Source organism: Pinus tabuliformis, chromosome 6, assembly GCF_031772625.1.
Source record: "Pinus tabuliformis cultivar Carrire ecotype Pingquan chromosome 6, CPIR1, whole genome shotgun sequence".
NCBI lineage: Eukaryota > Viridiplantae > Streptophyta > Pinopsida > Pinales > Pinaceae > Pinus > Pinus tabuliformis.
This window is the reverse complement of record NC_142292.1, coordinates 1,327,490,502-1,327,517,651: the sequence shown is the minus strand read 5'-3', so window position 1 is coordinate 1,327,517,651 and position 27,150 is coordinate 1,327,490,502. Positions and strand designations below refer to the sequence as shown.

Below are 27,150 nucleotides of genomic sequence, written 5' to 3'. Positions count from 1 at the left end.
CCATGAAGAGTAACACCGACGAAAATTAACCCCAAAGTCTTCATTTATTATCCGAAAAAGTTTACACAGGAGCTTTTTGCTCAGCGCACGATCAAAAGATCGGATGAATTGACTGACAAATGACTTCTAATTTAAAGATAAATCCTCCAACGGCTAGTTCGAGTGATCCCTGTCAAAACAATCTCGACCGTTGATGATGATCAAAATTTTTTTTAATCTCATCCATCGAAATTTTAAATTCTTGAGGAAATTCGAATTTTTCAATTAAATGCATTTTAATTAATTCAAAAATTAAATTTTTGAATTAATTTCTTCAAAATTTTGGCTTTGACTTAACCCCAGGGACCAAAGGCTTAAAATTTAGCAAAATAATCAATTTACCTTAGTCCCAGGACATTTCAAATTTAATTTTTAAGGACCGACGAATTTTGCCTTTGGAGAATTTAAATTTACCTAGGACTTAGAATTAATAAAATTTCTGGCTTAGGATTTTAATTAATTTTGGCCAGAAAAATTTAATTAATTAACCTATGAGGGGATAAATTATTTTTCCAACCCTCAAGACACTTTACATCATAATTTGCATATCTTTTACATCACAAGGGGGAAAACCCATTTGAAATAGACCCTCACAGACTACCCATTTCTGCGACACAAATATAATCCAACAGACCAAGCAATTTGCAATAAAATAACCTAACCAAATAGTGAGGATTATTCCCAAATCACTTTTACATAGACTCGATCTAGAACACTAGGACTCCCCTAAGATCCGAGTGACAAAATGCATTTCGGCTTTGGGATAAGGCTGAAGGAAAACATTGCCGACCATTCGAGAATGGATTGGTGAGACAAAAAACCTCCCGGAATCTAGATCATCACCAGAAAAGTAGGTTTACCTAGGAAATTACATACACGACACGGATCTGTTGAGATTATTTACATTATACACATGCATAATGAGTTTACATTATAACATGATCCTCAGGCTGATGATGATAGCTGGACGACAGGAACACATTGATCAGGTGCTATCCTTTTTGCGAAAAAAGGGGGTGTATTGCTATGGGTCGTTGACACCTAGTGGTCAACATCTGGGTCTACTTGGGGACACATTGCTGCACCGGAGGAATGTGAGAATCCAGAATCTGCAGCCACACAACACACAATATCACATAGGTAGTGTCCATCCAAAAAATCATCATATAACATTAAGCACATGAAAGATATAAGCTCTTCATTTATTAACTATCCTTATAACATGAAAAACACAAATCTAACTACAAAATGAAATACTGAAATAACAGGGTATAAGGTTAGAAACACAATACAAAGATGCCCCATGGCATCAGATGCATTCAGTGTAGTGTATACTGAGCATTTGCCTGCTTTCAGGCAAATCTGTCCGCTGTTTCTCGGATGTGCCATGTGCAATCTTGCATACGGTAGGACTTCTTCGTATCTGAAAATCCAGCTTCTCGTGGCCATCAGATGCATCAAACCACTTTCTCATTCTCTTTCTCTTGCGTTTTTTCTTTGTTGCAGGCTGTATCACTGATGACATGGAACATTCTGTTTCAAAACTCTCAGATGAAGTATGTAAGATATGCATGACATGTCTTTCTTCATTCTGCATCTGCTCTGTCAAGAATGATGGATCAGTCTCACAGGTGTCATGAGTTATAAGTCATAACTTCATCTTTTATGACCGGTGGATCAAACATGCAAGCATCAACCTGATTCTTATCAATTTCCATTTTATCTGAGTCATCTTCAATTAGCGACTTTTCAATGGAACAAATGACATCATAATAAGATGGAGCTTGCTACAGCAGATAGGGAGGCTTATGATCTGTTGATGTTTCCTTGTTTCTTTCATCTTCTGATTGATGCTGAAGCCTCTGTACTTGTATTGTTATGGCATCCATCTAGGTAGAGTGTTCATTCTTTATAGCACCGACTTCCTTAGCATGGTTTTCCTCCATGGTCGATAACTTATTCTGAAGACATATCTGACCAACTTCCATACTTTTTATTACTTTGTCATTATCTACTTTTATGGTCATCAAGCAATGTTGTATAGAGTTTATCTCTTTCTCATGATTTGCTTGTATGATAGCTAACTGATTATTATAATCTAATCTCATGATGGTCATTTCTTCATCCATAGTTGACAATCTGTTCTGATTCGAACTTATTTCTTCTTGATAACTTGTTTCCGCGGCAGTCACGTGATTTGAATGATTAAATTCCATGATCGTCATATTTTCCTCTAGGGCTAATAACTTGCTTTGCATGGAATTAATTTCCCTGTCATGATTAGTTTTCATGGTTTCCATTTCCTTAGCATGCTGGCTCTGCATGTCGGACCTCATATCCCCCATATTATGAGCACACTTTTCTACTACGGTGGTTACGTGATCAGAGTGTTTAATTTTCATGATTTCTATCTCCTCATCACGTTTTTCCAGTTGAGTGTACAGCGTTCTCATATCCTTGACGTAATCACTTATAAATTTTTCTTGATTAAGCTCCATACTTTTTACCAGTTGTGTTTGACTGAACTACATGTATTTAACCAACTGCTTTAGTTCTTCTATAAGATGCTTATCATTCTCCCTTTCACTGTCGACACTGATTTGATAACTTGTTCCTGCTTTTCCACTATCATGGATTCATCCTACAATGGTACGAGTGGATGGCACATTCTGATATGGAGAATTGTCTTGAAATATTTCATTGACAGCTGGATCCTTTACAAGATCACTCTCATTTTGTTCCATAATGTTAGGGGTGCAAGGCGAGCTACCTTGATCACTATATCTATTTGTAAAATCATTGATGTTGTCTTGTAAAGAAGCGAAAGAATTTTCAGGACAATTATGAAACCAATTCAAAGCATCACCCTCTAAAGAAAGGACAAATAGACGCATTTTGACATCTTCATGTTTATATTGGGGAGAACTACAATATTTGATTATTGTATGAGTAAACCTGCATAGATGCTTTCTAACAGCAACTGAATCACCACCCGAGAACAAAGGCAATTTATGAATGGCCTCTTCCGGCATATCATGGAGAAAATCAGTAAAATGACACGGGGTAAACGAATCATCCATGATGACTTGCTTGAAGGGATAAGGAGGGACCAAATGGATGCTAGAGAGAGACCCCTGCTCAAGAAAATCAAGAGATCCACAAGAAGCGAGCTTCTAGTAGAAATTCTTGTAAGAAATGAAAGAAGTGGAGTCACCACTTGAACATGAATCTAGCTCTAGGATCCAAAAGACAAAAACAACTGGATATAAGGGAGGGCTTCTTGTCTGAGAAATAATGGATGAATAAGTGGAGTCACCAGTCAAATGAACCGAAATGTCCAGGTGCGAAAAGTGCAGATGAAACGATTAATGAGATGACAAAAGATGAAGCGATGAAAAGATCAAACAACGCCAAAAAATTTTGTTCTGCTTGACCGGCTAATGAATGGTGGAAAAGATGAGATGATTAAAACGATGTCGAAGAAACCAAGGACAAAAAACACTCTATCCCCGGCAACGATGCCAAAAAATGTTGGCTTTGCCAGCTAAAATGAATGATAGAAAGATGAAAGATGAATGTCATAGAGCCAAGGCCCAATAAATCGGTCCCTGACAACGACGCCAAAAAATGTTGTTGTTGCCGGCTCAAATGAAAAGATGAGAAATGAGAAGAATGATGAGGAAAACGCCAAGAATAAAATGTTGCCAGCAACGGCGCCAAAAAATGTTGTCGCACAAAGTGTCTAGGCACCGCGACAATGTTCAGAGTAAGGGTTGTCACTTTTAATCCTTACTCACTCCGTTTAGACTCTCTCCTAGGCAGGTCAAGGGGGGTAGTCCCTAAGGTAAATCGATGAGAATAGCCTGTGGAGTATGGGCTCTAGGAGATTTTAATAATGGACAACTGGACGAATGTAGAATAAGTCTCGGTCAATTAAAATGGATAGATTTAAAATAAGACACAATCGCAAGATATAAATGACTACAGACCAGTGTCTTTAATATTTGAATTAACCATAGACTAATAAAACAAGCTATCTAGAACAATTTTCCAATATGTGACGAATGGTGACAATCAGGTATGATCAATATGAACCCCTAGAACAATATCATGCAAGAGATTCCAGAAAAATGGTTTTCGTTAAGAATTAAGATCTAGAACAATTAATTAACTCTCCTATCGCCAATATAAATTTTGAAACATTAATCGCACTTGACAAGGCATTTAATCACCAAATAACACTAAGGAACTTCAGATAAACAATTTAATTATTCCTTATGAGCTTAATTTAATGTGAAAAATGAAGAAAACGAATCAAAGGGTCAATAAAATAGATTTTTAATGGGCCATAGGCCACATTAAAAATACTTAATGTGAGAGCGCAAGTCCTTTAATTTAATTTAGTCTAAATTCTAAAAAAAAAAAAAAAAAAAAACAATTTTTAAAGACTTTTTAAATGTTTTAGATATATTTTTTTTAAATTTTTCAGTATTTTTTAGATTCTTTTAATGAAATCAAAATCAAGATGAAAAATAAAAAATAAAATAAAATCAAAACAAATAAATGAAATACAAATCAAAAATAAAAATAAAAGATCAATTTCTTTTTGAGATTTCATTTTAGTAAAAAGAAATGAAAAAAACAAATAAAAACAAAACACAACCAAATAATAAAACAAATTTCGAATTATTAGCAAACCTAAACCTAATGTATATACAACGTAAATAAATAAAAAAAATCGGAACTAACTAAATGCATATACAATGATAAAACAAATGAAACCAAAAGAAATAAAACAACCAAAAAAAAATGAAATGGAATTCGAAATATAAAGAAACACTACAAACCTAATCGTAAACAAAAAGAAAAATATCAAATGCATTTGTTTGTTGTTTTGCAGCTACAGGTCCAGCGGTGGAAGGAGAGCTCGAAGGCAGATGGACAATGGAGTGTGTAGGTGGCCAGTGGAAGAGCAAAAGGCAGGGAAACAAGGATCGAGGGAAGACGGGCAGTGGAGCTGTAGATGGGTACGCAGAGAGTTGGACGGAGCTGCAGGGAGATGGTGAGATATGTAGGGAGCTCGGGTGAGGAATGGACGCAGAGGAGAGGGAATGAGCGTAATATTCCTAATTAGCCATGGCTAATTGGAATATTCGATTTTGCTCAATTTTGCCTTCTATAGTTAGTTATAAATAAAAGGTGAGGAAAGGGGGACATAACTCACTTTTAGAATAAAGTCACTCCCTAGTAGCACAACGTTGTAACTTAAAGGGGAGCCAAGGGGGCCATAGGACCACGTAGAGAAAGGGGGCCCACGTAGACACTTGGAGGGACTGCGCAGATGGAGAGGAGCACGTGGCAAGAGATGGCTACGTTGGAGGAGGTGGCTTTAGGGTTTTGAGAGGGGCCAACACTATAAAGGAGAGAGGAGCCTCCTCATTTTGGCATTGGATTATGTTGCATTTGAGCTAGTCACTTCAACTTAGAGCATGCTGGCTGTTTAGCCTGTCTGCAGCACTGTTTAGTGCATCGAGTGTCTCCGTTCGGAGATCTCACCCTTAGCCCTGGGGGACTTCGAGTGCCTGCTCGGGCAAGGTAGTTCCATTAGTCTTTTGCAGGAGGATCGATTTTGGAGTTGAGGAGGAGCTGAGCATTTGATGACTGCGCAGTCTTGAGAGATGTGGACGCAGTCTCTTTTGGTAGGAGCTCCGGATTGGGTTTATGTGGAGGATTTGAGCTGGGAGATTGAGCAAGGGATCAACCCTTGGATATTGGAGGATTTTGGTAGAGTTTTGGGCAGAGTTTTGGAGGGTTCTATTCAGTGGCAGCGTAGAGCCTTGAGGGACAGCGTAGGTCCTCAAGGGGGTGATTTTCGGGGGTCAGCTATTTTAGGAAAGCTTTCTGGGCTTTTCTGGGTTTATTGAGCAGAGGATGACTCTAGAGTTTAAGCATTTCCTGAGGAGGGGAACAACCCCAAATCCTCATTTGATTCCAGCGGTAGCAGCAGCACAGCGGTTCTCTGGCAGCTTGGATGCAGTTCAGAGAGAGGCCATTCCCTTACCATTCTAAGTGTATTTCTTCACTTGCCTGTGCAAATCGAGGTGCTATCTTTCTGATCACCTCCTGTACTCTTTCCATTGCTCAGTATAATAAAATGGCTTAGCATTTCTCTTTGCGTTTCTTGAGTATCTGCTTATATTCCATGTTTACATTATTGTATATTGCACTGTTGTTTTTTTTATCTCTTTGAGCTTCCCGGCTACTATATCACTTGTGTATTATTTGGTTGGAGTTGCTTGGGTTTGAGTGATATCCCTGAAAGGGGATATTACAATGAGGACTGTGTGGGCAGCGGATTAGGGTTTGAAGATGTAGCGAAAGTTTTTTGAAGGGATGGCAGGGAGGATACATGGATTTGGCAGGGATGATGGACGCGGATCTGAAGGAAGGAGTGATTGTAATAGGGGAAGATACACGTTGCAAGGGTTTGGAGAGAAAGGCTTTGGTAGCATGAGGAATTCGGGCAGGGTATGAGAGGGGTCCACATCAGAAAGGTTTTTTAAATTGAAAGTCCACAATGAAATCCACAAACCAGGCAGCAAATCAAAGAAACTAGTCAGCAAACTGGTAGCCCAGAAACCCCTTAAAATTTTTTCGAAAATTTTAATTAAAATGTCAAATCCAATTGCTTCAGATTTATCAATGAAAACCCTTAAAATTTTTCTCAAGATTAAAAAAAAAATTTGAAACCCTAGACTGCAAAATTAATTTGACTATCCTTGCAAAATGATTTTAATGAACCCCAGAGATCCATGTCTTACCCTCTAGGGCCTAGATCTGGACTTTACATAGTTTTCTTCTTCAGATCTGTAGCTGCAAGGCAACAAGAAACACCCAAACGATATATACAATGACCCAAAAAACTAAAACCTAGAAACCCAAGTCAGAAAATTGAAAACAATTATAGATCTATGCACATGAATGACAGATCTATCAGATCTATGGAGTTTGAGTCCAACTCCGCTCCCAGATCTGACAATCTAAGGCTCTCAACAGCGAGATCTATCGATTTAGCACACAATTTTTTTTTTTTAAGTTTTTGAATTTTAAAGGAGGTGCTAAGCTCACAGCCCTTCATGCATCACCAGTAAAAAATATCTTATGATAAGCTCGGGATTAGAAAATACCTTATGATAAGCCCGGGATCAAATTAGGTTGGGCTCTTTAGAAAACATGAATCGGGAGGTGGCTGGTCCAACTGAAAAATTCCCTGAACGTTCGATGATCTAAAAATCAAGACTTTCTTGCAAAACTAAATTCAGCCATCAACATAGAGTGAGAAAATGATAATAAAATTCAGATAAATAGAGATACCTGCTATTATATTTAAAACTTAAATTATTATTTAAACCCCAGCGACTGAGCAAGATACTTGTACTCAAATCACTCTTCAGAAGCTATTATCAATGGCTAAAAAAAAATTTACACATGAAAAACGATACATCTTATAGAATTTCCATGAAGAGTAACACCGACGAAAATTAACCCCAAAGTCTTCATTTATTATCCGAAAAAGTTTACACAGGAGCTTTTTGCTCAGCGCACGATCAAAAGATTGGATGAATTGACTGACAAATGACTTCTAATTTAAAGATAAATCCTCCAACGGCTAGTTCGAGTGATCCTCGTCAAAGCAATCTCGACCGTTGATGACGATCAAAATTTCTTTTAATCTCATCCGTCGAAATTTTAAATTCTTGAGGAAATTCGAATTTTTCAATTAAGTGCATTTTAATTAATTCAAAAATTAAATTTTTGAATCAATTTCCTCGAAATTTTGACTTTGACTTAACTCCAGGGACCAAAGGCTTAAAATTTAGCAAAATAATCAATTTACCTTAGTCTCAGGACCTTTCAAATTTAATTTTTAAGGACCGACGAATTTTTCCTGTGGAGAATTTAAATTTACCTAGGACCTAGAATTAATAAAATTTCTGGCTTAAGATTTTAATTAATTTTGGCCAGAAAAATTTAATTAATTAACCTATGAGGGGATAAATTATTTTTCCAACCCTCAAGACACTTTACATTATAATTTGCATATCTTTTACATCACAAGGGGGAAAACCCATTTGAAATAGACCCTCACAGACTACCCATTTCTGCAACACAAATATAATCCAGCAGACCAAACAATTTGTAATAAAATAATCTAACCAAATAGTGAGGATTATTCCCAAATCACTTTTACATAGACTCGATCTAGAACACTAGGACTCCTCTAAGATCCGAGTGACAAAATCCATTCTAGCTTTGGGGTAAGGCTGAAGGAAAACTTTGTCGACCATTCGAGAATGGATCAGTGAGACAAAAAACCTCCCGGAATGTAGATCATCACCAGAAAAGTAGGTTTACCTAGGCAATTACATACACGACATGGATTTGCTGAGATTATTTACATTATACAGATGCAGAATGGGTTTACATTATAACATGATCGTTAGGCTGATGATGATAGCGAGACGGCACGAACACATTGATCAGGCGCTATCCCTTTTGCGAAAAAAGGGGGTGTATTGTTATGGGTCGTTGACACGTAGTAGTCAACACTCCCCATTATGCGCAAGCAATATCCTCCTCTCCTGGAACTCGATGGTGGAATACTGAAAGAGGCGAGACACATCCTGCCTGGGCATCTCCATGGCACCAAGGCCTACCCATCCAAATCTAACTCCGAACCTAAGCAACAGTAGAGAATGTTTGCCTCCCCATATGATGAAACCCTTTGTGAACCCCCAAGTGTCATCCCAAGAGCGAACTATATCTCTTTCTGCCACGACTCTGCTCATCACGAGTGATCTATCGATTAACTGAATCCCTGCATCCCATAGGTAGACTTGCTGCGACATAGCCTTGACAACCGATGGAATCCCTTTGGCCCTCATCTCTAGTCCTTGCATGCCTCCCATATATAGGCTCCATTAATCATTAACTAATCTGAGGCATGCTAAACTGTCCGGTCCCTGCCACTGTGTAGTACTGATGACTACTGGAAACCACGTGTGCCAAATAGCTACCCCTTGAATGCAACCAATAGATGGGTATCTGATACGCGCAATCGATTCAATGTATGCGGATCCATCCTGCTCCTGCCAACCATCGCCGCTGGTTCGACTACCTTCCCCCTAGCGAATGTGTCGATACAATGTCGAGAACCCGGATACATACTGGACAACTATCTCAGTTGTAGACGGTATCCTCTGCTCATACATGGTCTAGACATGCCCTATGGAAAAAGTGAAACATGTCTCCCCTATGACCAGCTCCCCAAGCATAGGACTAGTGATGAATGATATGCCATCCTTGTCGGTGATCACCTCATCCCCTGACCTATGGCTGTCAACTCGCACACCGACTCGATGCACCCACTGAGAAGTCTCCCCTCTATTGCACCAAGTGTCATCCAAATATTTTGGGTGAGCTCCCCATCCCCTGCTGGTTGTGCCTAGAGTGTCAAAGGACAACAACCAGATCGCTCGTTCCTATATGTGACATAGAAGAGGGTCAGGAGTGTGAGTCCCCGCGGATACCATCAATTATCGCTCATTTGTGGCCCCATCAATCCTGGGTGAACTACACCCAAAGGTATGTGTTGAAGTTTCTAAGTCTACCGGTTAGAAACCCTCCATGCACTTCGCTGATTTCTTCCTGTTGATTTGGGGTAGCATCGGATGTGCTCTAGCCACGAAATTTGGTGGAGAGGCTAAGGTACATGAGATCTCCAATACCCAGAAAGGGTTTGGGTAGATTCTAAACAATTTGAGAGATATTAAAATAATTAATATTTTTAATGGAGTCCCTAAGTTTAGACTTAGGGAAATTAAAATATTAATGTGAATAATATAAAACTGTATTAGAATGGTCCAAAAGTCATGGATCAAGCCAGATCTAATCATAACCATTGATAAGGGACTTAATCTCGGTCATTGATCTGTCAACGAGAAAAGTATAAGAGGACGCTTGAGGGTCACTTGGAGACCACACCAAGAGATCAAGATTTCAACTTTTTGGGGCTGGGTTTGCTGAGAAAGTTGAGAGAGTGATAAGAGTTGCAGCTGAGGGGTAGTGAATACAAAAGCAGAGAGGCAGAGATAGCACTGGGAGGATCAATGCAGTAGCCGAAGAGAGGGATGCAGAAGCAGCAAGGGCTCACGTAGAGGTAGCTAGGTGCTACGCAGTGCCTCAGAGGGCCAGCGTGAGTGACATAGAGGGCCAAAGGACTGACGCAGTGCCTCCAGAGGCTGACGCAGGCCAAGCCAGAGTGACGCTGGGCTAAAGTTGGGCTAGAGAGAGTTGACGCAGTCCCTAGAGGCTGACGCTGGGGTTTCGTGGGGCAGATTGGAGTTGTGGAGCTGGCGGAGTGTTTGTCTGGGTTTCAGCTGGAATATCTGTGTCCCACTGAAAGGTGCTACTGCCGAGATTTTTCTCTGTTGGGTGAGCCAGATTTGGCACCCAGATTGTATTTTAAAATTGCTTAATAAATCAAACCCTCAGATAGCTGCACCGGTTTTCCCACATTGGGTTTTTCCGAGGACATTAGTCAAAAAACAACGTTTCACTTGTGTGCTTGTTTCTATTTCCTTCAGTTGATGATCTGTAATTTTTTGAGCATGTACTTGTATTTATTTCCAGTATTTACATGGTAAATAACTTGTTAATTAACAGAACAAGTAGGTAGGAATAAATCAGTAAAGTATATGAAGGGTTTTTAACGTATCAGACTTAGGAATTCCAACATGGTATTAGAGCGTGGTTGTAGATCACAGGAAAACTGAGGACATAAGCCGAACAGAGCAACAACAGCAGAAAACAGTTGTCTCGAGTGACAGAAGTTGTTTCTAGCAGAGTAGCAGCAAGGAAGGGGTGATGCAGTGCCAACGTCATCAAGATTGAGCTAAGAAGAAGCAGCACAAAGGCTGAGGGAGGCAAAGGCAGGCTCACGTAGAGGCCAGGAGGGTTGACACAGTTGGCTGAGGAGGCTGATTTGCCAGTGCTGGGATTGCGCAGAGCCTATGAGCTCTAACCTTCAGTTTGCTGGGGTTTAGGAGGTTGTGGGTAAGTTGCAGAGTGGAGTGGGTGAGGTACTGTAGTTAGAACAATTCCTAATAGGGCAAGACCAAGGTAGAGGGAGTTGCTGCTGAGGTGGATTTCTAGCCAAGGAATCCAGATTAGTGTTGCAGTTGCACAGACGATTGGAGAGGGGCATCTCGACATTGGCAGAAGGGTTTCCTAGAGGGAAATCGAAGCTCAGAGGAGTCATACCAAGAAGTTCCAGAAGGGAAGTAGAGGAGCAGCGAAATGGCACTACATGGAGTAAAAGACTAGGACAGACTGGACGAAGCCTCAAACTTCGTAGTCTGGAAGGCCAGAATCTAATCCGTACTAGACAGGAATCGTGTCAAGCACTTCGCCTTGAGGACGATAGCTATCCTAGTTGACCCCGCTGATAACGACAGGTACGAGGATGCGATGGAGAGGGCTAAGAGTATCATTGTTGACGGGGTCAAGGATCATATAGTACGACATATTGTCGAGAAGAACACGGCACAGGAGATGTGGGAGGCCCTGATCAAGTTGTATCAGCATACTTCTGTGCAGAGGAGGATGCTACTAGAAAATCAACTGTGATCATACCAGATGAAGAAGGAAGAATAGATCGACCCATTCCTCGGTCGATTGAAGGAGATCCGGGATTAGCTGACTTCCATAGGGGCAACATCGGATCCAAAATTGATGGTGAGAACAACCCTAAACACAGTTTCATAACACTGGGAGGTGTTTGTTTAGAGCATACTGGGTAAGGCGACCCTTCCAGATTGGAAGGAAATGTGGGATTCTCTTTTCCAAGAAGAGATCAGAAGGTTGAGCAAGGCGAGAAGGAGCAGCAAGGGGATCAGAATCAAGAAGGAAGAGGAGGAAGATGTTGCCCTAGCATCTGAGGGAAAGCAGGAGAAATAGAAGAAGAAGGACCTCTCCAAGGTCAAATGCTTCCACTGTGGGGAGCTGGGTCATTATGCGACCCAGTGTCCAAGGAAGAAGAGTAAGGGAGAGGCCTCCGAGACCAAGGCAGCGCTAGCAAGGGAAGACAAGGAAGTAGAGACAGACGATGATTGTGCCATGAGTGCACACACACCATTTGAGCGGAAGTGGGGAGACATCAAGCTGTAGTAAAGCAGACTACAGGCGATGAGGGGCAGGATCCTCAAGGTACCCAGCCACTTGGATTAGACCTTGCTACGGGAGCCCCGAACAGGAGTAGCAGTACTGGTAATGTCGGTAGAGATGGATGCGGATGGAGCGACAGAGGGAGCTACAGTGAAGGATTCCCAGGATAGTGCGAGGCTAGCAGGCTGCAACAGTGTGAGAGGTATGGGAGTGTTGCACCAGTGCAAGATGGCATAGAGAGGTGTGCAACGGTGCGAGATGCATGGAGTTGTTGCATTAGTGCAGAGGTCAGAGAGGGAGCACTTGTCTGTGACAGAGGGAGCTTCAGCATCAGGAGTGTTTCTAGCCTGACAGAGATGTCAGAGTTGGGAGATCAGTTACTTACTTCTCAATAACTCAGTTGCAGTGCAGCAGTTAGCAGTGGTAGTGCTATGGGTAGCACGATGTAGCATGATGAGAGCGGTTGCAGTGCAGATGCAGTAGTGGTAGTGGCAGGGCCATGGGCAGCAGCACAGATGCAGAGGGAGTTGCAGTACATTTGTAGCAGTGGCAGTGGCAGCGCCATGGGTAGTAGTACAGGATGCAGCAGTGCAGATGATGGGCAGCAGGCTTAGCATCAGCACAGGGACCGATGCCGAATGATCAAGGTGATACTTAGTGAGGAGTATTGCTAGAGCACAGTCTTTGCTAAGAGGGAGTGTTGATTTGGGGTAGCATCGGATGTGCTCTAGCCACGAAATTTGGTGGAGAGGCTAAGGCACATGAAATTTCCAATACCCAGAAAGTGTTTAGATAGATTCTAAACAGTTTGGGAGATATTAAAATAATTAATATTTTTAATGGAGTCCCTAAGTCTAAACTTAGGGAAATTAAAATATTAATGTGAATTAATATAAAACTGTGTTAGAATGGTCCAAAAGTCATGGATCAAGCCAGATGTAATATTAGTCGTTGATTAGGGACTTAATCTCGGCTATTGATCTGTCAAGGAGAAAAGTATAAGAGGAGGCTTGAGGGTCACTTGGAGACCACACCAAGAGATCAAGATCTCGACTTTTTAGGCCTGGGTTTGTTGAGAAAGATGAGAGAGTGATCAGAGTTGCAGCTGAGGGGCAGTGAATACAGAAGTAGAGAGGCAGAGATAGCACCGGGAGGATCAACACAGTAGCCGGAGAGAGGGACGCAAAAGCAGCCAAGGGTTCACGCAGAGCCAGCCAGGAGCTGCGCAGTGCCTTAGAGGGCCAGCGTGAGTGACGCAGAGGGCCAAAGGACTGACGCAATGCCTCCAGAGGTTGACGCAGGCCAAGCCAGAGTGATGCTGGGCTAACGCTGTGCCAGAGAGAGTTGACGCAGTCCCTAGAGGCTAACACTGGGGTTTCGTGGGGCAGATTGGAGCTGTAGAGTTGCCGAAGTGTTTATCCAGGGTTTCAGTTGGAATATCTGTCTTTGACTGAGAGGTGCTACTGCCAAGATTTTTCTCTGTTGGGTGAGCCGGATTTGGCACCCAGATTGTATTTTGAAATTGCTTAATAAATCAAACCCTTAGATAACTGCACCAATTTTCCCGCATTGGGTTTTTCTAGGGACATTAGTCCAAAAACAATGTTGTCACTTGTGTGCTTGTTTCTATTTCCTTCAGTTGATGATATGTAATGTGTTGAGCATGTACTTGTATTTATTTCCAGTATTTACATGGTAAATAACTTGTTAATTAAAAAAACAAGTAGGTAGGAATAAATCAGTAAAGTACATGAATGGTTTTTGACATGTTAGACTTAGAAATTCCAACAATTCCTACCTACTTGTTCTGTTACTTAACAAGTTATTTACAATGTAAGTACTGAAAATAAACACTAGTGCATGCTCAACGTATTACAGATCATCAACTGAAGGAAACAAATACAAGCACACAAAATGACACTGCTATTTTTGGACCAATGTCCCCGGAAAAACCCAATGCGGGAAAACCGGTGCAGCTATCTGAGGGTTTTCTTATTAAACAATTCCAGAGTATAATCTGGGTGCCAAATCCAACTTACCCAACAGAGAATGCCCTTGGCAGGAGTACCTCTTAGTCTGAGACAGATGTCTCGGCTGAAACCTTGGATCCCTTTGGCAGCTCCTCATTTCCAATCTGCCCTAGAAACCCAAGCGTCAGCCTTTCTCTGCCTAGCGCTGGCCCTGCGTCACCCTGAATAGGCTTGCGTTAGCCTCAGGAGGCCTTGCATCAGCCTTCTGGCCCTCTGCGTCAACAATGCTGGCCTCTCTGAAGCACTGCGCAGCTCCTGGCTGCCTCTGCGTGGCCCTGTGTGAGCCCTGGCTGCTACTGCGTCACTCTCTCTGGCTCCTGTGCTGATCTCCCGACACTATCTCTGCCTCTCTGTCTCTCTGTACTCACTGCCCCTCAGCTGCAACTCCGATCACTGATTCTATCTCTCTTAGCAAACCCCGCTCTAGAGAATAGAATGACTGATCATCTGGTGTGTCCTCCAAGTGACCCTCAAGCCTCCTCTTATACTTTTCTCATTGACATATCAATGGTCGGGATTAAATCCCTAATTGATGGCTAAGATTAGATATGGCTTGATCCATGTCTTTTGGACCATTCTAACACAGTTTTATATTAATCCACATTAATATTTTAATTTCCCTAAGTTTAGACTTAGGGACTCCATTAAAAATATTAATTATTTTAATATTTTCTAAACTGTTTAGAATCTGCCCAAATCCTTTCTGGGTATTGGAGATCTCATGTGCCTCAACCTCTCCACCAAATTTCGTGGCTAGAGCACATTCGATGCTACCACAAATCAACACTCCCTCTTAGCAAAGACTGTGCTCTAGCAATACTCCTCATTGAGTATTACTCTGATCATCCGACATCTATCCCTGTGCTGATTGCCCACCATCCTCTGCACTGTTGTATCCTGTGCTACTGCCCATGGTTCTGCCATTGCCACTGCTGCATTTGTATGACAACTCCCTCTGCATCCATGCTGCTGACCATGGCTCTGCCATTGCCACTGCTGCATCTGCACTGCATCTCCTCTCATCATGCTGCACTGCAACTCAGTTACTGAGAAGTAAGTAACTGATCTCCCAACTCTGACCTCTCTGTTGGGCTAGAGACCCTCCTGATGCTGAAGCTCCCTCTGCCGCTGACAAGTGCTCCCTCTCTGACCTCTGCGCTGCTGCAACAACTCCCTGCATCTTGCACCATTGCACACCTCTCTGTGCCATCCTGCACTGGTGCAACACTCCTATGCCTCTCGCACTGCTGCAGCCTGCTAGCCTCACGTTGTCTCGGGACTCTTGCACTGTAGCTCTCTCTGTTGCTCCATCCGCATCCATCTATACCCACATCAGCCAGTCTTGCTACTCCTCTTCGGGGCTTCTGTAGCAAGGTCTAATCCAAGAGGTTGGGTACCTTGAGGATCTTGCTCCTCATCGCCTGTAGTCCGCCTGACTACAGCTTGATGTCTCCCCACTTCTGCTCAAGTGGTGCGTGTGCACTCATGGCATAGTCATCGTCTATCTCTGCTTCCTTCTCTGGCCTTACTGGCGCTGCCTTAGTCTCGAAAGACTCTCCCTTACTCTTCTTCCTGGGACACTGGGTCGCATAATGACCCAGCTCCCCATAGTGGAAGCACTTGATCTTGGAAAGATCCTTCTTCTTCCATTTTTTCTTGCTTTCCCTCAGATGTTAGGGCAACATCTTCCTCCTCCTCCTTTTTGACTCTGATCCCCTTACTGCTGCTTCACGCCTTTGTCTGCCTTTTGATCTCTTCTTCGTGAAGAGCTGCCCACATCTCCTCCCAAGGTGGAAGGGTCCCTCTGCCCAGCATACTCTGGACAAATACCTCCCAGTCTTCTGAGACTGCATTCAAGGCTGTTCTCACCATCAATTCCTGATCTAGTGTGGCCCCTATGGAAGTCAACTGATCTTGGATCTCATTTAGTCCACCGAGGAAGGTGTCGATCAGTTCTCCCTTCTTCATCTGATATGACCTCATCTGATTCTTTAGTAACATTCTTCTCTACACATAAGTATGTTGGTACAATTTCTTTGGGGCGTCCCACATCTCATATGTCGTTTCCTTCTCGACTATGTGTGGTACTACATGGTCCTTGACCCCGTCAAGGACCATGCTCTTGGCCCTCGCCATTGCCTCCTTGTACTTGTCGTTAGCAGCAGGGTCAATTGGGATAGCTATCATCCTCAAGGCGAAGTGCTTGACACAATTTTTGTCAAGTACGGATAAGATTCTGGCCTTCCAGACTACGAAGTTTGAGGCTCCGTCTAGTCTGTCCTGGTCTCTTACTCCGTGTAGTGCCATGCTTCTTTTCTACTTCCCTCCTGGAAGTTCTCAATGTGACTCCCTCTGAGTCTCGATTTCCCTCCTAGAAATCCTTTTGCCGATGTCGAGATGTCCCTACTCTGATCGTCTGTGCAACCGCACCACTGATCCGGATTTCTTGGCTAGAAACCCTCGGTAGCAACTCCCTCCTCCTTGGCCTTTTCCTGTCAGGTATTGTTTTGACTACAGTACCCCACCAACTCCACTCTGCAACTTTCCCACAACCTCTTAAACCCCAACAACCTGAAGGTGATAGCTCCTAGGCTCTGCGCAATCCTGACACCAGCAACTCGGCCTCCTCAGCCAACTATGTCATAGCCCTCTGACCCTCTGCGTGGGCCTCCCTTTGCCTCATTTGGCCTCTGCGCTGCGTCTTTCTGGCTCATCCTTGATGACGCAGGCGCTGTCACCCTTCCCTTGTTGTTGTTCTGCTAAGAACAACTTCTATCACTTGGGAGAGCTATTTTCTGCTGCTATTGCTCCGCTCAGTTGATGTCCTTAGTTCTCTCATGATCTACAACCACGCTTTGATACCATGTTGAAGTTTATAAGCCTACCAGTTAGAAAGCCTCCATGCACTTTACTGATTTATTCCTACCTACTTGTTCCGTTACTTAACAAGTTATTTACAATGTAAATACTGAAAATAAACACTAGTGCATGCTCAACATATTAAAGATCATCAACTGAAGGAAATAGATACAAGCACACAAAAGGACACTGTTATTTTTGGACCAATGTCCTCGGAAAACCCCAATGAGGGAAAACCGGTGCAGCTATTTGAGGGTTTTCTTATTAAGCAATTTCAGACTAGAATCGGGGTGCCAAATCCAACTTACCCAACAAAGAATGCCCTTGGCAGTAGTACCTCTCAGTCTGAGATAGATGTCTCGGCTGAAACCCCGGATAAACCCTTCGACAGCTCCTCAGTTAGAATCTGCTCCAGCAACCCCAGCGTCAGCCTCTCTTTGCCCAGCGCTGGCCCTGCGTCACCTTGAATAGGCCTGCGTTAGCCTCAGGAGGGCGTGCATTAGCCTTCTGGTCCTCTGTGTCAGCTACGCTGGCCTCTCTGAAGCACTATGCAGCTCCTGGTTGCCTTTGCATGGACCTGCGTGAGCCCTGGCTGCTACTGCGTCACTCTCTCTGGCTCCTGCGCTGATCTCCCGACACTATCTCTGCTTCTCTGTCTCTCTGTACTCACTGCCCCTTAGTTGCAACTCCGATCACTGATTCTATCTCTCTTAGCAAACCCCGCTCTAGAGAATAGAATGACTGATCATCTGGTGTGTCCTCCAAGTGACCCTCAAGCCTCCTCTTATACTTTTCTTGTTGACATATCAACAACCGAGATTAAATCCCTAATTGATGGCGAAGATTAGATTTGGCTTGATCCTTGGCTTTTGGACCATTCTAACACAGTTTTGTATTAATCCACATTAATATTTTAATTTCCCTAAGTTTAGACTTAGGGACTCCATTAAAAATATTAATTATTTTAATATCTCCTAAACTGTTTAGAATCTGCCCAAACCCTTTCTGGGTATTGGAGATCTCATGTGCCTCAACCTCTCCATCAAATTTCATGGCTAGAGCACATCCGATGCTACCACAAATCAACAGTATGCCCGGTATCTCCGTCCATGGGTGCCCCTGGAGGCAACACTCCAAGACCTCGTTGTGCAACACCATACGCCTCTGCATACCACTGATCATCCCAGTTCTCCTGGACATGCCACTATACACCGCGACCTACCCTTGTACACTACTAGATACCCTCGGCTGTAGCTATGCCTTCATGTGCGGTCTTGCTTCCTACCTGTGTCACTGCACCTGTCACTCCTCGCATGTACTCACTGCGATGTGAGGCCCTCCCACTCCGCAACGCGGTCCAACAGACTACAACACACCACCATGCATCTCTAGGCCCACTAGTAGACCACTACTAAACACTAGATTCTCCCACACATCCCTGGATATGATGGCCTAGAGCTTGTCTCTACGTGTCAGGCCACACTCGATTATTATCATCAGCTCCACCATCGCATCATTATCCCCACCGATGAATGGATCTTCCCTCCAAATCCCCCTGAGGGATCCGAGAAGTGATTCTCCCTATGCGTCAGCAGTGATGCTACCACTGCTCTGCTCCTCTGCGTCCTCTATGCCCCGCACAAAAGTGAAGAGCGCCCAGCTCCATGTAAGTCACCTTCTGGTGGCTTGCCAATGCCACCTCCTCCGAAAAATTCCTGCCAGAGTATGCTGATCACCTAGTGATCCCGTGTACAAATGCCATACCAAGAAAACCAAAAGAGTCTGTCCATAAACTGGTCGGCCACTGGTGTTGATCGAGACTCCCCTAGCGAATGTGCATGCTAAATTCCTAGGTCAACTGCACCATCCCGGTTGTAGTCAATCGACCTACATGGGAAATGATAGGTAGTCCTTCCCAGATCCCAATGCCAGTCAGGGCTTCCAGCATCCCCAGTGCCTAGAAACTCCAGCTGAACTCCACCTGGGTCCACTACCATCTCCATAGTCCACTCCACTAGGTACCAACTCAGAATATCTTGCCACCCAACCTAAGAGAGGGATCAAATGCACGAACTCCTGCACATAGAACATCCCTAGTATGCGGGTGTTGCACCTTGTGCAACTCAGGTCGTCTCATCTCGCTATCTTGGTCAATACATACAATCTGACTAGGTAGCTCTGTCTCCCTCTGTCCAATGGGCCAAGGTAACCTAACAGTGCTTCCAGCCCCGTCTATGTATGCTCGAAGAGGGCTGCTCTCACGCTCCAACGTGCACTCTAGTTGCACTAGTATGGAATTCAACTGCTCCCAAATGTGAGTCAATTTGGCCGTGGACTCGACACAAACTGCTCTCATGCCCTCCAACTCGTCGTTCTGCTGCAGAATCACCTCTCGCACTAACGCGACCTTCCTTTTTAATGCTAGAAGGTCGGCCTGAAACTGATGGAACTGTTGTGGGCGTCTATCACCTGTAAACTCAGTCACAGCTCCAGATACCTCAACAATTGTTGGCATCTCGTCTAGGGATGGCACCCCCTCAACAAATGGCTCTATGTGAGTAGGGTCTATCCTCTCCACTAGGGTGTCAATTGGGGCTATCAAAGAGGTCTCTAATAAAGGTGACTTCTGTGCCACATCGGGTATATCAATGTGCTCCTCACCATCCTGTGGGTTCTCAGCATCATGCTCAACCTCCTCCTCAGGTTCTTGATATCTAATGCCATGTCTCCACCACAAAAGCGCCCTCTGGTCTCACCCTCTTACCGTTTTTGTCTTGTTTGCTCATTTTCAGGAGATTTGGTGTGCTAATCTGGTCGACTTTCCCCACACGATGTAGATGGCTGCACCTCGACGGCGTGCTCACCTCTAACGTCTTTGTTGTAAGTGTGAGGATGGGTTTGGTCCGTTACCCTCCTCAACTCTGCCAACTTCTCATCGCCCAATGAATTTCACCTGAGAATTTTTGCATAATGGATTTCCCTTGAGCTAATGGGTTTGTTAGTGGTTTCACCCGTCACTGTGCACTCACACCCAAAGCTTCCATGATCTTCTGGCTAATTTCCCACAACTGGGCCAAGATCATGCTCTGATACCACTGTAATGTTCCAATCTTAAATAAATAGTGATATGCAAAGAAAAAAATGATTTATAGCACAAAATTTTTAAACCATCAACAAATGCTCATAAAAATTATGGAATTAAGAACCAGCTGAGCCATTTTATTAATCAATGGAGCAAGTACAATAGTATGGAGGATTGCACCTGGGCTTGCCTCAATGGAAAGCGTGACAGAACCCAGGTGATTATACAATGATCTCAAATGCTGGAAATAACTGCTCCTCTAATGCCCTGCGCTGCCTAGAAAACTTCACTGCTGCCTAGAAAGGGACTACAAGAAACTCTTCCTCCAGTGCTTAGAAAATGATGAAACTTTAGCCACAAAATCCTTGGCCAAAACCTAGAATGGTTTGGCCCGATTTGAACTTCCCAAAATTGACCCCCAAAGGCACTATTCAATCCCCAACAATTCTACACTATCTGCTGCAATGATACGGCTTAAAACCCCACCTCCGTTGCTCAGAAAATTATGAAACTTTATATTTGGGATCCTTGTCAAAAACCAAAAAAAACCCAGAAAGGATTTTGGCTGGTCTAGAATTTTGAAATTCAACCCCCTTGGAGCCCAACCTCAGCTGCAACTGCAAAACTTGGTCTGTTGGAAACTGCTTGTAAATTCTCTCGAAAATGCCCCCAAAGAGCTGGGCTGACCCTTGCTACCCAATCCCTGACTTCCCGGGTGAGCTCTAGGCCTAAGACATCAACTTCTAAGCTCCACGAAAAACTGTTGAGTAGTCTCTGCGTTGTCCCCTAGCCTAGCAATTCGAACTGCTGGAATGTTGGCTCTGCTAGTTGTAAAACACAACAAGAATGTTGGTCTATTCCTGTTATCTCATCTCTCTAACTCTCCAACAAACAATCTGATCTCTGCTGGCCTCTATCTCCCTCTACGTATTCTCTGGCTGCCCAGAAATACGCACTCCCTACTCTGCGTTGGTTGGTGGTGCTATGTCAGTGCCCCGGAACTCCTGAAATTGTTGTAGAACTGCCTCTCTAGGGCGGGCACGGATAGTCCCCCGAAGTAGAGGTTGAATCTCCCTCTTGAGAGTTTCGTGGCTAAACAGCCGATTGACTCAGCTAAACAACAGAGTGAACAATCAAGTGATTTTGTTTGCAAGATGGATGAATGAATCCAAAAATGAGAGCTGCTCCCTCCTTATAACTCGTTGGGCCTCCCTTGCCTCATGTGGGTCCCTCCATCCACCTATTCAACTTTCCCTCCAAGCTAATCGAATGGGCCAATTCGAATTCCCATGTGGGTGGCCCCCACATTCCATTAGCAACCAAATTAAGTCGAATTGCCTCTTAAGTCCCTAAGTCGAAAATGATGGGTTCTGTTCCTTAGCCAAAATTGTGCAAAATTGTGTAGCAACACCCTGTTACAAATGTGTTTGAGAAGGGACATGACACTGTGAAGTTGAGCTAGAGAGGAAAGCTATCTAAGCGAATTCATCCTCCAATATGGAAGAAAAATCCATAGCCTCTTGAATGTTAATTCTCTCTGTGGCCATACTAGAAAATCTGAGAACTTCAAATACACTAGAGAAGTCCTGTGTATAATTCTTTTGTGTGCTTTTATCTTCCCGCCCTGCACATATTTACAACTGCAAACTCTTGCTGTAAATCTCTACGCCCAAATCTACTTTGTGAATTACTGATTTGCTTACTGGGATCTCTTCCTGACCACATCAGTGCCTGTTGCTATTGCTTCTGGGACAAATCGAACTTTTCCTCAACTCTGAATTGGAAATCGATTTTCCTACCCCAACAATTCGCATTGCTTGGTTGGCCTACGCAGATATGGAAATATTGTGCTCGGATCTCCCTCTAAAACTACACAATTTCGCTTTCCTCGCTTTTGAGCCTTTGATCTCATCAACAATGCTCTGATACCATGTGAAATTTCCATGAATTCACCAACTAGAGTTTAATCTTCTAACTTGTTAGCAGTTTATTTTTTTACGAAAAATAACGATTAAATCACTGATAAATTCTTCACAATAAAAACGTTGCAGAATTATAAATTGGAACTGAATAATAGATGCACAAACACACACACAATAAAAATGACACCAATATTTTTGGACTAAACGTCCTCGGAAAAATCCCAAAGGGAAAACTGGTGCAACAAATGAGGGTTTATTTTATTATGCAACACTTTGAGAACTTTTACAACTAGTTGCCCAACTGGAAAACCTCCGGCAATACATTGACAAAATATACTAGATATCCAAATCTCCTCTGCAAATCAACTCAACCTCCTCTAGCCTGCTCACACCCCACACTGGCAACTCGCACTGTTGCCTGGAATACACATCGCTGGCTCTGTGCAATTGGCATAACCCTGGATCTACCTCCAATTGGGTTGTCTAGCCTCCCTTTGCCTCTAGAATGAATTCTCTCTGCCTTGCAAACATTGATCCAGCCTTCGACAATTGATGAAACCCTCTTTCGACAACTCGCAATAATGGATTGACTATCTCGCACTACACAAATCGGCCTATTCTGCAAACAATACAGCCTCATCTTTTCCTGCCTTCCAGACGCTAGAAAACTGAGGAAAAATCTCCTTCAGATCTTTGCTCCCAAATCTCTGTTGCTCCCTCTCCGATGCTCTTTCCCTGGTTCGAACTGCGCCCTCACTAAAAACTGGAAACTGGGTAGCTCGATCTGCCTTGCTTTCAATGATCACACTGACACTATCTCCAAGCCCTTCGGCTTGCTTGTATAATCTCTCGTTGGAGTCTCAGTGACCATGATTTAATCTCCATCGATGGCTAGGATCAATTGGACTTCATGAATAGGAGTCTCTAAAGCAATCTCGAAACTTTTGTTTACCACTTTTCCTAAGTTAGACTTAAAAAGTATTTTAATTATGGAAAATTAATTTAATTAAGGTGTTTCACAAGCTTATCTCGAGAAACCTTTTATGGGTTTTAGGGATCTAGTGTTCCTTAGCCTCTTAGCATAATCTGAAACTAGAACAACTATCCGATGCTACCATATCCATAAAACTAACATTCTTGGTCCAAGTGGGACTAATGATTCTTAGGATCCTTGGAGATGGATGGTTCAACCGAGAACTTGCCCAACTCCAAGCTTGAGGTACCTGAAAACACCACTTAAGATCTTGCCAACAAGATTAGCAACATAGGTGAAACTTTGCTCTATGATAAACTAAACATGTTATTCAAACTAGAAACACATGTTAAATCTAAATTGCAAAGAATTCAAAAGAATAGCAAACAATTACTATCCTTTCCCTTGGACAACAAATCTAAAGTGCAAAGAATTCAAAAGAATAGCAAACAATTACTATCCTTTCCCTTGGACAACAATGTCCCTATCAAGGCCTATGATAACCAACTTGAAAACAAATAGCAATAAAATCAACAAGGTTACGTCAACATAAGCACATGGCAAACCACACAAAGCAAGAGACCATTGACCTCCAAAGTCTTTTTGTATTAGAAAAAATGTAGCAAATGTAGCAAAATTACAATAAGGTGTACCCAAGCTCTCAAGCTTCCATTTTTCCAAATGAGAGAAAAATGATCACAATATAGAGATTTTTGGAAGAGGCCCAAGAGGCCCAATGAATTTGCCAAGAAGAGTGTTGATTGATTGCCTGTTAAGTGACACTATGTGCTTCAATCTGGCTAAGCTTGTTAGTCCTTAGGCAGGCTAAGTGTAGTATGTACCCCTTGTTTGCTGCATATCAGCTTTGATTGTTGGGCATGTGATAGCCCCTAATCTGCTGTGCATGTGACTGTCAGTTGGGCCTGTCTGTGGCTGTCAGTGGGGCCTGCATGCCCCTTAATTGTTGTTGCATATTGACTGTAGTGGGCAGTGTATAGATATGTGCATTTTGAGGGAGAGTGAGGTGGGAGTTAACTCCCACTCACTCTTAGTTTTTTCCCCTATTTCCCACCTATCAAACAGTTGTAACTCAGCCCCATTTATTTGCTGTAGGTGGTCCTCAAATCGTAGGATTTGGTCCACTGTATTTGCTATTGAAAGGGGTAATTTGTCCCTCCTATGTGGTAGCCCACTCAACCTTCTTATGTGGCCTTTAACATGACTTCAATTGCCATGTCACTTGACTTGTCTCCTTGAGTTGGAAATCGATTTTTAATATGTCCCTACTTATTAATTTTTGCAATTTTCTTCACCTTTTATCCTCACCTTTGGGAAAAGTGGGTTTTCATGGGGGAATAATAATTTTCTAACCTCCAAAGTGGGTACTAGGAGAATGTTGGTGCTCTGAGCATGAATTTTGAGCACTGACATGGTACCAACATTTCCTAAAGCCACTTATTTACATCATTACATAGAAAATTAATTAAAAGTCTCATCTTGCAGGAATTTTTAATTATTAAAAAAAGTCCTAGAAAGACTTAGTCAAATTCCATAAGACTCTAGATATGACCTAGCATGGTAATATACATTGACTGTATACATCAGGACACACTCAAGGCTCAATCATTAAGCTACAGTCTAGCTTTGGAGACATATGAGTGAAAAAACTTGACTAGCTATTTGTCGCTAAAGAGCAAAAATAATTAATTAAGTGAAAAAAACACTGTAGTGGACTCACTTAGTAACCAGGTCCCAAGTTGCGTGAGTTTGTTACATAAGTTCATCATGCTAGCATTCATTTATTACAATTCCCCTGTGGGGGTATGAAATTTGAGAGAAGAAAGTAGTAGAGGAGAGAGAGTAGAGAGAGAAAAGGGGCAGAATGCCCTGCTGGAGTTCTGATCTTCAAAAAATTTTTAGGCGCCTCATCCATTAGGTGATGGGGTCTTCGTTTCCAACCATGTGCATATGAGCAGGTAACACCATCCTCACAAGACATGCAAGATTTTGAAGCAACAAGTCCCATGCAAATTCCCTCTAAATGTTGGCTCTAAATTGATGCCAAGCTTGGAACCCTAGATTCTGATCACCACACCAACCAATTTAACTAATCAAATGATTTCAAATTAATATCTTAATGAGCCAAATATTGACTATATTGGGTTAGATTTGTAAATGGTCAAGAATCATTAGAAAACTTTATTTGCTACAGTATCAACTATATCAAAACAATACTTAAATCCCAAATCTAGTAGGTGTCCACTATATCAAAATGTTAGCTGAACATAAAATGAACTTGAACCAATAATAGCAGTATAGGCCTAGTTAATTGCATCAGATACATTCATCATTGTAGCATAATTAGCTAAATCAAATAAACAAAGCTCACATAACAGATCCACAATTAAAAAGCCTACGTTCAATCAACCATCATTAAAAGCTTTTTGATAAGCTTTATTTGTTTGTTCAGTAAAAGCAAGCAAATGAATTATACATGCAGAGTCAAGACACAATGTTTGTAGTGGGAACCTGAGTACTGGGAGGAAACCCACTGGAAACTATAGAGTACTTAGCTTGGGGAGAGTATAGCTGTTATAATGATTAAGCCATGGAATGCCGACAGCAGCTGATGTGTCAACAATCTGCTTAGGGTTTCCTCAAAAGAAAAGCAAGGTAACCTAGTTATATACCCCAAGCTTCTATTTATATTTGAGGCTTGCTTGACCAAGTCAACTTGGTGACTAGGTCAAGTACTCTACATTTGCATACTTTTATCAAATGTAATATGCATTAGCCAAACAAGGGGCTTAGTTTACTGTATGAGGTGTATATTCTATACCCAACCCCTGTAAATATATTTTAGAATTATTATATATATATTTTCCTATATGTCATTCTTTTTGAGATGTTAACTTTCTTTGATACTACTTATTTACAATCTTATTTAACTTTTTATAACGCATTTGTATTCACTTATTAATAAGCTCTAATAGTATCACATTTTCTATTTGTTTTTTCTTGTTGCATAATTTTCAGCTGAATATATTTATGACTTTATTCATAATTACTGCAAATATTCTACTCAGGTGAAAATGTGGAGCCTACAGCAATAGAAGAAGCTGCAATCCGGAGTAACTTGATCCAACAAATTGTTGTAGTCGGTCAGGTGAAAATTCTAGAAATTTCTTGTTCCAAGTCCTTGTATATAATTTTTTTTGAATTTTACATTTATTTTCTTTTTCACATTGGAAAATGTCATCCACTTTGTATCAAGATAATAGGAAGTTACAGTCTTTGTTTCAAAAACATAAATCAAAATTCTCGTTTAGATTTACAATTCCAGGGATATGATGATCAGACTAGACTTACGTTCAGAATTTTTTTCTATATTTTGTTCAAATCATTTAATTCTTACAGTTTTTTTATGCTCGCAGGATCAGCGCCGGCTTGGTGCTTTAATTGTTCCAAATAAAGAAGAGCTGCACCTGGCTTCCAAAGCATTGAAGAAATCAAATAGTGGATCAGAACCAACAGTAGAAGACTACAATGATTTAATTCGCCAGGAACTAAATAGATAGTATGCATTCCCTTTCTTCCTTTTCAAAGGCATTTACTGAATGATTTACATGATGAAAAAAGGGGCTAGTAGATAAAAAGTATATATTTATTGCATTAGACTATCTGTTGTTTTTTCAAGATGATCTAACGGTTGCCATGTTCCACCAACTGCGTGGTTTTCATGTAATCATGACAGACGTAGCTCTACTCAGGAATATCTATATATATATATAATGAGTTTGTTTTTCAGGATAGAGTTTCTTAAATTGGGGATGGGAAAAGACTGGCTATTGCTAAGACGAACAAGATATCCTCAAGAGCTATTCATTTACAAATCCAGTCTTAAATACATTCCGTAGCTACTGAAGAATGATAGAATTCTTTGTTAACTGACTGGGATAAATAATAAATATATCAATATACTAGACTCATCTTATACAATAAATAGCACCAAATTGGAGG

At 42.1% G+C, this 27,150-nt stretch overlaps 1 protein-coding gene across 1 annotated transcript in view; it reads left to right on the top strand.

The window, feature by feature from the left end:
- The window catches only part of LOC149263502 (putative acyl-activating enzyme 16, chloroplastic), a 325,493-nt gene extending 298,558 nt beyond the window's left edge, over positions 1 to 26,935 (top strand). The window contains exons 16-17 of the mRNA XM_089426351.1: positions 26,217 to 26,296; positions 26,565 to 26,935. Coding sequence (XP_089282477.1) covers positions 26,217 to 26,296; positions 26,565 to 26,708 — 224 coding nt within the window. The 3' untranslated portion in view covers positions 26,709 to 26,935. The remainder of the gene's footprint in view (positions 1 to 26,216; positions 26,297 to 26,564) is intronic.
- Positions 26,936 to 27,150: the final 215 nt, after the last annotated feature.